General features: G+C 45.4%; 1 protein-coding gene across 1 annotated transcript in view; it reads left to right on the forward strand.

The window, feature by feature from the left end:
• NTSR1 (neurotensin receptor 1) overlaps positions 1-16,358 on the forward strand; it is a 52,393-nt gene that overhangs the window by 24,220 nt on the left and 11,815 nt on the right. The window contains exon 2 of the mRNA XM_068700522.1: positions 11,046-11,247. Coding sequence (XP_068556623.1) covers positions 11,046-11,247 — 202 coding nt within the window. The remainder of the gene's footprint in view (positions 1-11,045; positions 11,248-16,358) is intronic.

Genomic DNA, 16,358 nt, shown 5'->3' on the forward strand with positions numbered 1-16,358 from the left:
CGCCAGGAACCGGGAACCGAGTCGCTCCCAGCTCACACCGCACTCCTATTTCTGGCCTGCTGGCATTCAGCTTCTGATCTGGGGGAGGAAATGTAATTAATGGAGGACACACAGCTAGAGTGTGACAAAGGAAGACAAATCTGGCGGTGTGTTATATTTATGCCTTGCCCACAGCCAGAGTGGAAAAAAAAAAAAAAAAAGTATTTGGCTAGCATAAAAGGTGCTCTGTGAAATACAAATGCTCTTCCCTCCTTCAAAAATAGAAACTGCTGAGAAATGACTGAAATCTTCTCAGGTTCAGTAAGATCCTAAAAGCCCTGAGCCCTTCTTGAACAGTCCCATGATCATAAATCAGTGAAATAAGCCTGCAAACAGCAATGTGCTTCTTGATTTGCCTTGGTCGTGCTGTTCGAGCGCAGCAGAGGGAGATAATTTCGGTCTCCCTCAAGACACTACCTGGTCGATGTCTTTTTTTGGTAGCTCATCCAATCCCCCTGATTAAGAGACACAGAGCCGGCTCCCTGGGAGCAGCAGGGAGAGATTCAGGAGAGCTGTGCCCTCACTTGGTGCCACTTGACCGTGCTTGGTTTGGAGAGGTCAGCGACAGCCCCGCGGCAGCAGCGCATCATGGAGGGGAGATGGAGATCACTCCAGCCCTCTTCAACTCCTGATGAGAAGAGGGACAGGTACTGCCTCCTGGGAAGGACTGCCATGGAAATAGGGACTTGAAGAGGGTCTTATGGCATTAGCATAGTTGAGAGACAGCCCGGAGCTGTGCTGGGTGTAATGATTTGAAGTGCAGCCTGAGTCATTGGTTTCTCTGCAGGTGCTTGCTGGTGGGCAGTGGGATCTGTGGTAGTTCCATGTCTTTTCTGGGCTTCTGTCTGGAAACCATCTCTGATGGGGCAGAACCACGAAGCTGCTGGCAGAAGCGATGTGCAAAATCACAGCCATTCCTCAAGCACCAGCTTTCGTCTCTTCACAGCCAAATTCACAGCCAGTACCCACCTCGTCCTCCTGCACCTTCCTCAACCTCGGTGCCTCCAGGCCTGGCCAGCTTCCTTCCCCGACCACCCTCTCCCAAAACCTTCACAAATTAAGTAATTCCTGCAGTGCAACCCCCCCGTCTGCTGGAAAGGCTTCACAGGAAAGTCTTAACCATTTCAGCAACGCTAAAACTCACACGGCTCAATGCCATCATGGTACAAAAACCTGCTTTTTATGTGGATCGGGTGTTGGTTTCTGCCCCCGGCTGGGGACACTCCTTCTGACCACAATTAATTTGTGGAAACTGGAAAAAATAAAGACAGAAGATCTGGGCTGCCACAGCTTAATAACACAACTTGGGCAGAACTGCGGCATTTTCTCAGTATACTGAGGAATGTTCCAAACTTCAGCTTTAAAGTTCAGACCCCTAGAGAGGTTGTTAGATTTTAATTGCTACCTTAATCAACATTTATTAGTGCTAACCAAAGCTCCTCGTGGATTTAAAATTCAACCCATTTGTCAACTATTAATTATTTTAAGCAGACAAGCTGTTATTTCACTGGCTATATTAAATGTGACTTCTCAGCATATGTGAAATATTACAAATAGCTGCAGAAATTTTGATCCCGAATCATAATTCAACAGATAAACTATTCTCTGCCATGATCTCACTTGTCTCTCAGGTACCTATAATATCTCTTGCCCTTCTCTACCTCCTTCTCACCCGGCAGAAAGTACGAAACCCGAAGCAGGTCCCATGTGTTTCAGGAGGAGAGTGATTTGTTCTTTCCATTTCATTTCAAATTCGCTCTCCTTTGAATCCTCCTGCAGCCCGTGTGCCTCATGCGTCAGGCTGAAGGTTTTATAGTGCGGGCTCTGCCTCAAATCTTCAGCATCGTCCTGGGGGTCGGAGCTGATTTATTAATTGCCTTTCACTCTCACTGTCCCTGAGGATGCCTGTTTGCCTGCAGCCTGGCTCATTTCACCCGGCCAGCACCCCCAGGTCTCTGCTTCACCCCCAGCAGCAGAGGGGACCCCAGCACCCCTCTGGCACAGCTCCGACAGCCACCAGGGGAGCAGAGCAGACCCACGAGCCATCTCCCATGCATTGCCAAGAGAGTGTGGGAAGAAAGAAAGAAGTCACCACTCGATTTAACTCTTTACCAATCTTCACAGCTAGAAATCTTTGCCTCCTACATGCACTCCCATGCTGGTGCCTTTTGCTTACTCCTGAAACCCCAAACTCTTTGCTAGAAATTCCTAAGCTGGCCTGGTCCCTTTAAGCAATTTAATACACACGTAGGCAAAAGCCTACAAAATCAATCCATTTTGATTATCACGGCCAAAATGACTCAATATTACCAAATGACAGAAGAAGAAAAGTTGGGGGATAATCGACTGTCACCACGGTTTGCTTCTTTCTGACATGCTCTGCGAGAGAATATCCAAGTATAATAGTCTCATTCATTACAACAACATCCCAAGCGTGAACCGAAGAAGTGCAGAATAACAAGCAGATATCAGAGCAGCACGGCTCGCAAGAACAGCTGCCGTGCTTTATTTACGTGGTGATAAACCACCGAGGCACAGGAGTAGTCTGAAGCGGTTTCTTCTGCACCCACCCCAGGCAGCACACCCCACGCAGCAGAAGCAGGAGCATCGGATGCATTGAGAGCTTGCAGTTGTGTCTAAAAGCATAGGAAAGAGGATGATTTTTTTTGGTTTTGACAAGGATATCATCAACTACCCTCAATGGGGAGCAGCAGCCCGCACCAGGGAAGCACCAAGCCGTGGAGACACTTCCCATGGATGAATGTCCCCAAAAGGAGCCCCCGCTGGGTGTGCACTGCAGACAGGCAGGAGGATGGAGCAAAATAACTGCAAAACCTGGGTTAGGATTACACAGATGTCAGGAGCATGAACATTAAAATATTTAGAGGGCTGACAAGCAGCAGAGCTGGAGGAAAGGAAATATTTTGTGATAGGTGTTGGGCAATATCCCTTTGGCAGAAGCAAGGAGGAACCCAAATACTGACAGACACTGAGAACTGAAACCCAACTGCACGAGTAAATTATTTAAAGCATATTTCCAACCTGTCATTTGAAGCTAAACTATTACTTCCCCTTCAGTAGAATATAGCTGGTGAGGAAGGTGAGGGGGAAGGAGTAACAGAGCCCTGCACATTCAAAGGGAAAATCGAAAACATTATTCACTGAGCTTTTGTTCAACCAAAAATATTGCCCTAAATAGTGTTATGGATAACTAGATCTCAGGAGCAAAGCCGAGGCCAGTAAACATTCTGACAGCAGACAAATTGACTTCATTCTTGTTTGCAAGCAAAACGGAGTAAATTTAATTAATTTACCTTGTAGCACAATGTACCCAATTGCTGGAAACTAAGAAGGCAGATTTCCTGAAGGAGGAATAATAGAATCAGAGCATCACTCGGGTTGGAAAAGACCTCTAAGATCGTCGAGTCCAACATGAAGGAGACAGGATTTGAGTCTTTCAGGTTAAGGATGATGTGATGGAGGATCAGTAGTGCTGCTCTGGCACTTCTTCCTCCCTGCATCACCAGGAACAGGGAGGCAGGAGTCATCCTGGACCAAAACCCCAACATTTTATCTTCCACACAACCCCCAGGTCAGTGACAGGAGACTCCAGATTAAATGAGGTGAGATGTGCAAGTGCCCCAAACCTATTTGCATCATCCTATCAGGTGTAATCCCACTGAGGTGGGCTTTTTAGTTGCTTGCCTTTTTTATTTTTTTTTAATAATAATTGTTTTACTCTCTCATTTTTCTAAAGAAACATTCTTCAGTTTTATGGAGACATGAAGCTGAGTATCCATGAGGCACCACAAGGCATTCTGCATCACGCCATGACAAACCTTAAAGCTTTCCCATTTGCCCAGTTCTCTCGCACATTATTTCCAGGATTTCCTGAATTTCACAGCTTTTCTCTACCTTCGGGAGCTAGAATCAGAAGAGCCATTCAAGTCTGAGACCGGTGGCCTTAAGATCAGGAGAGGAGGAAGTTTTCTCATATGAATATTTATAATGAAGAAACTATTCTGACATTTAGCAAAGTAATGAGGAGCTCCGAGGTCCCCAGGGAGTTTGATGCTTAGATATTACCCTTGTGTACAATTAGGAATAATATGCCTTATATCAAACATGAATCATACCTTTTTGCTATTACCTATGATAACTCTGGAAATAACTTGGGCCACAAGTTTCTAAGTATGCATAGAAATGAGGTTAAATGATCTCATCTGGTACCCAGTCGAGCTCAGGAATGCCACCATTATTCAGTGCTCTGACATCTTTGCTATCCCATCATAAGCGGGAGACACATTTAAGTTGTTCTGCATCAGATGCTGTTTTTTATGAACAACTGATTTCTCCATGGAGAGAGATTTATGAATGGGAAAGCTGGGGGAATGTTTTTGCCATAGAGATATGATGGATTTTTTGCCAGTATGCAATTTATTTCCATCTGTTCTGTCTCTGATTAACTCCTGCGGAGTGTGTGATTAACTTAACTCCTCAAGATCATTAGCTGCTCTGCATTCCCGTTATAGTTCATCAGCACAGGACCACACACAGGCTTAAAAATGTTACACTGATTATTCTTAATGTCCAAGTCCACGCTGGCTGGTCATTCTTTTGTGATGTCCCTGGGTCTAAAGAGAGAAGGCATGTTACCAGGAAAACATCACTACTCGGAGCAAGCCCAAAATGCTAATGACAATGAAGTTCAGGTGGATCAAGGTTCAGTACAGCCCGAAAACTGTGCATGCTGCCACAGTTGGCCTTGCAGTAACAGGCATTTTCTTCTGATCTTAAATATCTACCAATATAAAACCTACAACAACTTAATAGAAGCAAGCAGCCCCAGCTCATCCGCAAGGCTTTTGTCTGAGCTGTCTTTCAAGTGGCTTCCTCTTGTGAACAGAATAAGGCCAGTAATGAATGTGTCCATAACAGAGACTCACGTGTCCTTGCCATGCAATTAATTAACCATCAGTCTCACTGATATTAGCGGGTGCAGAGCAATAGCAACATAGGGACAGGACCTGGTCCATTGCTTGGCAGCATCAATCAGATCCATCTCAGCACGCCACCACGGCTACTTTATTGCTGCACCAGAAACAAAATGCACCTCTATGAGATAAGAGATTAATGTGCATCATCAAACTCCTGCTCAAGCTCCTTCTTAGAACTCCAAACCTACAAACACATGCTTTGGCACCTGGCCTTGCTCCTATCTACCCATTATTTGTGTTTCCATGCCAGGATGAGCTCATCTGAGATAAGGATGAGGGGCCCCACACCACTGTACAGGTCCCCATGGATGTTAGGTACCCACTCAAGCTCTTCCAATTCCTTATTCTCTCACTTCTGTACTCTTTTCGGCTTCCTCTTTAGTCCGTAGATTTAACTTAGATATGTATTGAATGAATGATCCAAAAGAGGGAAGATCGGAAAGACTTTGTACTGGATAATATGCTCTGAACCAAGCCGAACTGAAATTACTAAAATGCCTCAACGTTTTCCAGAAGAGCAGAAAGCCTTCCTAGCAGCCTTCCTTCCTAGGAAATCCTTCCTAGGCTGCTTTTCAGTTTCCCCATTCCTCCCTGTGCCAGGCACTGGCTACGAAAGCAGTTGTTGCTCTCTTTCCTCACCTACAAATACGATCTCTCCTGGCCCGTTGCATCTAAGGAATGGCATTTAGCTGATAACTGCTAAGTGCTTGGCATGGACGTTTGGAAAGCTATGCAAAGATGGGGTTTAATTAGATGGTAATTTATTTCTGAGGAAAAAGAATAAAAAGGAAAAAAAAACAACTTTGGGTATTTCATCAGATACATCCTGTGAACATCAAACACGAGTGCCAATGCCAAGCGTTCCTTGTGGCGTGCCAGCAGCGTGTGCGCTTCCCTGCCCTGCTTTGTCTGCCACCGGTTGCATGCCCAGGAATGTGGCAGTGTGCTTATTAACAGCAGGAATTATCCACTGGGTCGTTAAGAAAAATGCTAATTCCAGCCACCGAGTGCGAAAACTGGTAATTTTGTCAAGTACGTGTAGTCAAATAGGACTTTTTGGCAGCCAAATGTTGATGTAGCAGGATGTGCTTTTCTGATTGGCATATGCTAACAGTACTACCTCCCCAGCCAGGGGGAGGATAATTTACTTTTCATTTCCATTGGAAATGAGGTGAACCAGAATGTGGTAGATTGTTAAAACCTAGCTATGCGGTTTAATTGATTTGCTCAAAAGCACGACACCCTGCGTCCTCAGCCCTCTCCGTCATCACTTCCAGGAAACCAGCAAGGACAAATCTCCTGAGATGCTTTCCAACCCCTTTGGGGTCTCGTGGCCATTTCCCAGGCATGTCCTAAGGGTTCAAGGGGCCTTGGGGCTGGTTGAAAGTCTCTGCACTGAGAAATCCAGGCAGGGAGGGACCATCTCTGCTCTCTGCCACAAAGCAGCTGTCATGACCAGGGGATAAAGTTCCCCTAAAAATCAGGTGTGCATCTCATCTGCTCCTGGGTCTGCTCCCTGCAGGTGGGGTCTTTGGCTGCCCTTCCATGGGGCACCCTGGTGTAGGGCACCCCGCTGCTGCCAGCTTTCCCTGCTTTGTTTGCTTAGTGCAACCATGCACTTAGAAAAAAGGCCCACTTTGGGAAAACATGAGAAGCAATTTCAAAAAATATTTACCTTTTATAGCTTCAGTATAAGGAACTTTTTCAGATACTTTTTTTTTTTCCCAATGGAAATATTATGAACTATCCTAATTCTTGTCTTTTATTTTATTTTATTGTAATACTTGCAGTATTCCAGTAAGAAGTGTTTCAATTGCTACCATATCTCCGTAATTTTTAATTTCCATCCACTTAAGTGGTCCAAGACCCAGCAAAACAGCTACAAATACCTGTTAGCAGCTCCAAAGCCATGCACTGACAGGCCATGAAAGCAGCCAGTATTCGGCACGCTGGTAACTCAGCCAGCTGGATTTGCTGGCAGCAGAGGTGACCTGGAGCTGAAGCAGAGCCTTCATTTCGGGTTTCCTCAGATGGGATAAGTAGGTCCTGCTCGGGGAACTCGCCATTGATTTTATGCACCTTGAAAGTAAATGTCAGTAATATCACAGAAATAAAGGAAATAGAAAGTGACTCTGCAAAGCCTTCTCCTCACTGCCAATAGCAGCTTTGAGCTCCTTCGTGATGCTTCCAGGGAAAGGATGCTTCAAGTGTGGGGCTGCCGGTAAGGAGATTCTGTTGCTGTGCTTATTAGAGGGAAAAAAAATCATAGGAGTTTAATTGAAACCTCAAAACTGCTCAGTGTGTTTATTGGAAGACGTGATCCATTAGGGAAAGATTCTGTCCTAGGTGCAAGAAACCTTAATATTAAATTAATTAAGATTGCTTTGGCACAATAATAGAGGAAAGGACACACTGAGGGGTGGAACTGGTCCCCATGTTGCACCCTCAGGGATGCTGCTTGGGGCTACCACACACATATAGGTAGGAGCCAGGGACAAACGTGACCCATGTGGCTTCCAGTGAGGCACACTTGGGGTTCCTTTTACCTTGGGTGAGGCACAGCACCAGCTGCACCTTCAGTCTGCATCTGCATTAAATGTGTGTAATAGATGTAATGCTTCCCCTCCAGATATATAAAGGGTAAAGTCAGGAGACTGGGATAAAACTTCCTTCCGAAGGGGCCTGGGGAACCGTGCTCCTCCAGGAGCCACCCTGCAGCTCAAGCGAACAATCCTTCCCAGAATTTCTGGTTTACAGGGCTCGTTTCAGCCCTCTGGGGAGCCACCAGGCCAAGTTACGTGTCCATCTTCCCCATCAGCGTGGCGAACGCTTCTGGCTGCTTCCAGCAGTAACCCAGGGAAACGGCGGGGCCAAGGAACGCGAGGGACGGCTCGGCAGGAACAGAGCACGTCAGCACGAAGCTCCGCAGGGCCGAGGGAGCTGTTTTCTGGACAAAAGGTTTAGAAAGAGGCACGAACACCAGCGGTTCTTCTTTTGTTTCACTCGATTTCACTGGTCCCTTCCCCTGTGCCTCTCCCACGCGCTCGTCTGGGAGGCCCCAAGCTCGCATCCTGCCGAGTTCTGTGCTCTCCTGCTCAGCTATCAGCGCAAATCGAGTTGTGTTGAGCTGACCAGGAGAGGCTGCTAACTGCATTTTTCCCCTCCGGAGGTGTGATTTCATTTCCCTAAATTTCCATTTGTCTTCTCACGAGCTGATGGAGCCCCAAACCCAGACCTGCTCTCTCTGCGGTGTCTGCACCTAACTGCAGTGCTTCGTGCTTTGCCTGGGATTAAAATCTATGAAAACAGAGGGCTAAGAGAAAGCCAGGATGGAAAGTGTGTTGCTGCTGGAGCCCCCAGGAGGCCAGAGGCACATTTTTATGAGGCCAGCATCTGGGCAGAGGTTTCTGCTGGGGTTTCACCCTCCGCTGGCATCTGCGGTGTCCCCGTTTTGCAGAGCACATCCAGAGAAGAGAGGTTGGGGTCAGTGTAGGGCAGCCTTGCCCAGGGCCTAATTCTGCTGCCTGCAAGGCTCGTGGAAATTGGAAATTCAGCACCCTTGGTGGCCATGTTACAAGGTGGGCTTCCTTAACTATAGGAGAGTTTTGGTACAAACCAAGACGGGACAGAAATCTTTAAATAAATCCTTTCATAGAATGTATGCAATGTATGAGACAGCTCCTCAAGCTTTCGAAAGACTTCCCAACACAATTAGGGAATGAATCAAGACTGTAAAGAAAACTCAGAAAAGACTTTTCAGGTTCTGCATAATTATATTAGGCAAGAGTAATTTTTAACTTGGACGATGCTGTTGAGTGAAATCCAATGAGCTCTGAATCCCAGGTGACAGCGTGAAGCATTTCCTTTTGCTCATTTGCAAAATGGTAGGACAGAAGGAGGTTCATCAGCTGAAGCAGCACAAACAGCAGTGGGACCACAGGGCTTTTTTCATAGTCAAAAAAATATATATTCTATATATAATATAGAATTTCATAGCTTTTTTTTTTTTGGGTGAGCCTGAGCAAAGTCTCTTCACCTGTGTGCACCAGCTCAGCACAGCTGAGGCTAAATTGTGAAGGTTAAATAAATAAAGCTGGTCCTTGACAAGCACATTACTCTGAGTGAAAGCCTGTCATCTTGTGCCAGCTGAGAACTTGGTCCCTGCCGCTTAATGATCTTTCTCAGTGTCTTGAAGCAACTCCAGAAGATAACTTCTTTGTATACAGGAGGCTGTGAGACGTGTTAGGTTTTAGAAGACAACACAAGCTTAGAAAAGTGTCATCTATTTAACAACAGAGACCGTCAACAGCTTGCAGCGGTGGGGTATATCTAGGAATTTCCTTGGGAAATTGTCCACAGAGGAGCTCTGTTATTATTACAAGCATAAACCAAGAGACGATGTTCTCACAATGTGGGCTGCTAGAGACAAAACCCAGCTGGTACTTCTACTACATGCATCGAGCTCTGCAGCACAAGGCTGTACAGAGACTTGAGCTGACTAAAGAAAACTTTGGCAGCAGCATCCCTGCCTGTCTTCACCAAAAGAGGAGCTGCGTCTTGCTTAAATTTATGGACAAAGAAACTGAAGTGCTTCTGATTGCAGTGCACCTGCTACGCACATGATTACATGCTTCTTATTTCTTTGTTTTAGGGATCCTCTGTTGCATTCTGGGTTGTTGTTTGTCGGGTTTTAGTTTGGTTTGGTTTGATTTTTTTGTTCATTCTTCATTTTTCCATTCATCTCTGGTATTTCTGAATCCCTCCAGGACAAAGAGAATGTATATCTGAACAAGATACTGGGTATAAAGCACATGCCTGGACACCATGGTGATCATGCTGTGTGTGGTGGTGGTGAAGGGACATCTCCATTTGAGATGTTGGTAGATGAGGCTTTCCTGGGTTTGAGGCTGCAGAGGGACATGGGGTTGGCTCAGGGTGCAGGGTTGCTTCTGTATTTTAAAGCACTGAGCTGCAGGAGATGTGTCTATCTGGGTGGAAGAAGTTAGCGTGTCTCGTAACCCCACCAGAGGGCAAAGTTCCCTGTTACTTCTTGTAGTTTTGTCCTTTTGTTGGTGTTTCCTTGCTTTTAATAAAATTGCTTCCATGGCAATTTGCAGTATGCAGTTCAATTCTTGTTAATAGTTTGAAATTTTAAACTTTGAGGGGCTTTTGATCTGTCACATACTCATCTCAGGGATGTGCAGTGCCTCCTCCTGAACCGCTGAACAGCAAGGACGAGCCCTGCAGGTGCCCAGCAAATCTTTTTCCCCAGGCTGCTGCTTGTTAAACTCAGCTCCAGCAGGTTCCTCGGCAGTGCAGGAGGCCCTCACAAAGGCTTCCTGCTTTTATTTGACACGAACAGCGACTTCCACTTGATTCAATCACGGCTTAATTTGATCCTCCATTTAATTTTATCAAAACTGCAGTAATCAAATAATTTGTACTAAAACCATTATAACTTCCACTTGTTTATTCTGATCAATTTTAATCCGTTAAGGCACAAGGGCTATTGGATAATTTGATTACTGGATAAGGGAAAGCTGTCATTAAATCTACAAGGGAAGGCCGGAGCACAAACTGAAAGTTAAAAACATCCCAAGTAGAGCTCATAATAAAGAAAAAAAATAAGAAAATAACATGCTGTTATTTAGAAGTCATGCTACGCACAATGAAAGCTAAGAAGCATCCTACTGCTTGCAAGATAGAAAGATAACAGCATGTTTTGGTCATGACATTTGTGGCAATGAACAACACTGAAAAGGGGAAGAAAATGTAATTGGGTGTGAGTGAATTTGACTTTCATGAGCATTGACCCACCTGAATGAACGTATGTCAGTGGAGACTGAGCTTTCCCTCTGCTCAATAAGTCTCTAAAACCAAAGGCAGCAGAGTAAGAGGAAGGAAAAGATTTCCACTGCAGGCTGCTCCTCTGCTGCCATGAGAAATGAAGCACAATCCGCTTCACTGACCATTCCTCTTGCCTGACTGTGCCACGTCTCTCTCCCGCAGGTCAACACTTTCATCTCCTTCGTGTTCCCCATGGTCGTCATTTCCGTGCTCAACACCATCATCGCCAACCAGCTCCTGGTCATGTTCAAGCAGGCAGCCCAGGAGAACCAGGTGTGCACCATCGGCGGGCAGCAGACGATGCTCAGCATGTCCATGGAGCCCGGCCGCGTGCAAGCCCTGAAGCACGGCGTCAGGGTCCTGCGTAAGTAGCAGCACATTTTGGCACTGAACTTGTCTGTGTAAATCTGATCTGAAGGTGAATAGGTAGAAATTGGTAAATGCTTTCATCCGAAACATCTTAAATGGAAAGTAACTTTTTTTTTTTTTTTTTTAATCCAAATTGCTTCCAACAAATGCTTTGACATTTGCCATAATTGTCCAGTCCTCATCTCAAAGCCTCACATTCTGGAAATTGTATTTGTTTCTTCTCTTGGTCTCTTTCTTCTTCATTTATTTCTTGCTTAGACACCAAGAGTCTTCTAGGGAATTTTATCCTCTATTTCCCTTTATTTTCTTTTTCTCCCAGAGACAGTTTTCTGAGTCCTAATCTTCCCTTAAAGCATACAAAAATTCATTATAGAGAAAGCAAGCTAGGGATTTAAGTAGTGTTTAATTCATTGTGCTCAATGAAGGAGAAGTTGAGAAATGAAAACTGCAAATTTAAGGAAAAATATGCTTTGTGTTCTGTGAGACAGAAACAACTCGGTATTACCAATTTCTGCTCCTCCTTCTGTCACTGGGCAGCTCCAGCCCGAACAGTTCCCTTTCAGCTGATGCTGACCTGGGGCTCCGAGTGTGATCCGGGAACTGATGCAGATTTAAAACCAAAGATATTTTGTGGGGTTGGGTTTCAACAGATCAGCCCGAGTGACCACAAGGCACAGGATGGGCAGCTCCACTGGTGCTGCCCATGGTCACGTACGGCTGCAGATCCCACTCGGTGGCCCCACGCTGCTGGGGGTTCCTTCCCCTGCTCCCCAGGCAAAAGCTCCTGCTCCGAAGAAGTTCGCTGCTTCACCAGAGGGTACAGAAAATCAGTTTTGCCCTGAAGATACACACACAGAAATGAGTTTCTCACAAACCATCACAGCTTTGATTCAGATTTCCATTTTTGTCTTCCTGACAGAAAAAAAAAAATAATAATTGATTAAATCAGAATGTTTTTCCTCTTCAGAATACTGACTTCCAATTCCGTAGTGAAACAATGTTAAAATGTCACCATTTCTGTTGATTTGATAGCAAAACATTTTTCACACAATCCTTGCCTGAGGCAAGGCAGTGACAGGCAACGGCTCTGTCGGCGGCGGCAGAGAATTCCCCCGTCCCTGTGCTGCACGTAACCAGGGTCAAGCAAATCTGCGCTGGTGCTCGGTGTCTTACAGCAGCACACCGTGCATCATCATCGTTGGCCCCGTGCCTTCCTGGGGGCTGCACGTCACCTTTTTGTGAGCTGTGTTTTTTCTGCTCTCACCAAACTCTGCAACCAATGTTTTTGCAAACTCTGACCCAGCCATACACGGTATCACAATAAAGATGTTTTCTCTGTCCTAAGCCAAATTTGCATGCAGCAGAGGGAGAAGAGAAGAGAAGAGAAGAGAAGAGAAGAGAAGAAGAGAAGAGAAGAGAAGAGAAGAGAAGAGAAGAGAAGAGAAGAGAAGAGAAGAGAAGAGAAGAGAAGAGAAGAGAGAGAAGAGAAGAGAAGAGAAGAGAAGAGAAGAGAGAGAAGAGAAGAGAAGAGAAGAGAAGAGAAGAGAAGAGAAGAGAAGAGAAGAGAAGAGAAGAGAAGAGAAGAGAAGAGAAGAGAAGAGAAGAGAAGAGAAGAGAAGAGAAGAGAAGAGAAGAGAGAAGGAAAAAGGAACTTCCTCTTATATGAATGGTATTAAATTTTGCAGAGCTTTGAGGGCTGGGTATCTAAGTATATTTGGGATGAATTCCTAAGCCCTGTTATTGAAAATGCCTTTCTCCATATTTCACATGCAATAAAGGGTTCACCTTTGCACTTGTAATTACTGCAGTGTTTCAAACAACATTTATAGCTGTGAGCACAAATGGCCATTTATGAACTGCTTGGATGAGCACTCGTAACTTCACAGAGAGACGAGGCACAATCATCATCTCCCCGCAAGAAGACAGAACGAGCTTCAATATTTGTTTATTCTTCCAGACAGCCACAATTAGAGTAATCACAAATAATCTTTTTCTTTTGCATTTGTTTGCAGATATGTAAAGCTACAGAGCAGACCTGCTCGCACACACAGACTCTCCGAGGAAGAGCTTTTGAAGGAATTCAAAAGCAAAACTGGCCCAGCATTTCAATGATTGTGTCAGCAGCAACTTAAGACTTGAATATATGGCTTTATTCCTTTCTTTTTTCTGCAGAGCTCAGGTTCAGACAAAGGTTAAATGAAAGATCCTGTACCCAGGAATTGAGCTGTGCTGTGAAATACTGGATGCCTTAATTAAGTAAGCTGAGGAAAAGACCAAAGAATCTGGTAGCTTTATCGGCTGACAGATGATAAAGCAAAAGCTGTTCAAAAATAGCACGTTAAGATATCTAATAAAATACACCAGCTCTGGATTTACACTGGGAGAGCCCTCGTGAGCATGAGATGGTGTTTGCTAGCTGAAAGCTTTCCGACTGGTGGTTCTCATTGCAAGGCTCTTGGTAGCTGCAGTGCTTTGGCCCCAGTTTCCATAAGGAAAGAAATCCTGGCTCTAGAGAAGCCACCAAAAACCCCCATTAGATTTTTCTCCAGATTTTTCCAGCTCTTTTTCCCAAGGGATGCATCCCATGAAGCGTGCTGTGCCTGTGCCACAGGCAATCCACCGGGTACACCACGGCTTCAAACACCACGCCTGTTGAGAAAAGCAGTCAGAACCCCAGAAAACATCGGATCCTATTAGGCTGAGGGGTTTCCTCTCCTGCGTCTTGCTTTAGGACCGAGCCTCAGTGCTCCCAGGACGGGGCTGTGCTTCCCTGCCCTCCTCTTGTGCTCCTGCCTCCTGCCGGCAAGTGAGTAGCTGCCTTTTCTCACCTCTGCTCCAACAGCTCACACCTGACGCTCTCCTTTCGGTGTTGTACACTTATCTAACATCAAGAAGGGAGACTTGTTGTGGATAATAACAGAGAGAACTACATCTACGGCTGTCATTCCCCAGGCACTGCTCGGTGGTGGTGGGAGAGCATCCCGCACCTCGTTTCCCCCTCAGCAATGAAAACCAGCCCTTCTTGCTCTGAACAATAAGCTTCTTTTCTTCTTCTCCAGGCCAATTTTTGCTTTTGTTATGTATTGCAAAGCTTAGAGAAGTCTGCAGAAGTGAGGGCTTTGGTCCTGAAGGTCTGAGTTGGTGTGGCAATGGGTCAGAGGTGGCACCGCGGGGCGCTGGGCAGCGATGCGCAGACATTGTGTGCATCTTCGTGGTCCCCTCCCTGCAGGGAGGGCAGAGCGGCTGCTTGTGCCCTTTCTGGACTGAAAAAGATCCAGCAAATATGAAATCCATTGTCAGTTTTGCCTGTGTCTCACCACATCATGCAGAAAGGCTCTTTTTATCCAGCAAGTGTTGCTTCCTCTCATTTTTCAGATGCACTTGACTACTGGAGGTGCTTGATTCACATTTACTTTTGTCACCTCTTCCTCACAACTTTTTTTTTTTTTTTTTTAACATCTGAGCTGTCTGAAAAGCAGCAGAACCAAACACAGGTTCACATGATTTATCCTGGCCTCCACGGCATCCAAAACCATCTACCCAGACTGGACAAGTTTATGGAAGGCAGTGGGGAAAGAAAAATGGCACTTGTCCACACTAATAAAATTGTTGGCACAAAATCAGGCTTTGTGAGGGTCAAAGTATTTTCCATTTCCAAAGGTAAACTTTGGCCTGAAGTACAGAAAGCTTGTTTTTGTCTTAAGGGTGAAATGTTTCAGAACACATCAAACTAGCGCTCAGAAAAGAAATTTTTGCAGTTCATGGTTTGATGAGATCGGAGCAGCAAAAGCCCTTCTTCCTTCTTCCACATCTACTGAGAGAATGTACTTATTATAATGGTCAGGCTAACAGCTTCATTCAAAATGTCCACAGCATCATTTTCCTCCTCTTTGATAGTGTTTTCTTGGCTCTGTCTGACTTTGGTCGTGCACAAAATAATTAGGGAGCTCGGGATCAGGGAACTGTCAGCCCAGCTGCCTGTAAGCCAGCTCGTTAATTCGCTAAGCGTGTGATTCCTGATTGCAATTCCCTCTCTGCTGTCAGCATTCTCCAGGTGTGAGGATCCCAATTTGGAGAGCTCCAGGAACTGGCAGCTCTCCAGCTCTTTTCTGAGGATAACTGGGCAATGTTTGGGCAATGCAGTGCTGCCACTACCGATACCTCCCACCAAGGGATTTCAACCCTCCATCACCCAGCCAATACAGCTTCCAGGTCTCCAAAAATAAGCCACCTCCATTTTTTGTGTGTTTTTTTTTTGACTTTTGTTGTTGTATTATTATTGCCTGGTTGTATTGAAGGGGTGCTGGGGAGCTGAGTCTCTTGGGTGCTGTGTGATACTGCATGGAAGGGTGAATCTCCTCTGATTGCACATCCTGACACACCAACCGTTTGAGAAGGTAGAAGACTTCCCAAATTAATCTGAACTACAGCACTAAGTCTTAAATACATACAGGCACACACTCATCCTTCATAACAAGCAGCTTTCAGCAGCTAAAACCCTGTACACACTGTCCAGACTATTGCATACCAAATCCAGAGGCAATACAAACATTTTTGGTCTCATTTTTACACGTACAGCTGCTGAAAAATCAGGGCATACTTGAGCTTGGCTCAGGCTGAAAGCGCTGTTTGGCCAACATCCTCTTCTCGAATGGGGACAGTTTTGTGACATGAACTTATTGTCCCCATCCACACACCAGGCTGGTTCCTGCAGCAACTGGAAGGAGGAGTCGCTGAATGGCACAGCTGAGCACGGAGAACAACATCGAGGCAAACTGATGGACGTAAAGGGGAGGCTTTGCACGTCCCTGGGTGGACATTGGCTAAGCCTATTAGTGTGATCAGTTCCAGGTAGCATTTGCTCCGTTACAGGAGCTGCTTAATGAAAGCAGTCAGAAAGCACTTAGAGAGGTTTAAGCAATTGAAACAATATCCTTCAGTCTCCCACCGCTGGCTGGGTGATGCTTCAGTGAGGTGCTTCTTAGGAGAGGAAATTAAACCATGTTTTTTTATTGAAAATCTGAGAATTTCTAAATTGTGATTCTGGGGCCTCTTCACTTCTTCAAGTAATATCAGGCAAATGCCAAGTGTTAAGGAAGCATTGGT

Source organism: Anas acuta, chromosome 16, assembly GCF_963932015.1.
Source record: "Anas acuta chromosome 16, bAnaAcu1.1, whole genome shotgun sequence".
Lineage (NCBI taxonomy): Eukaryota > Metazoa > Chordata > Aves > Anseriformes > Anatidae > Anas > Anas acuta.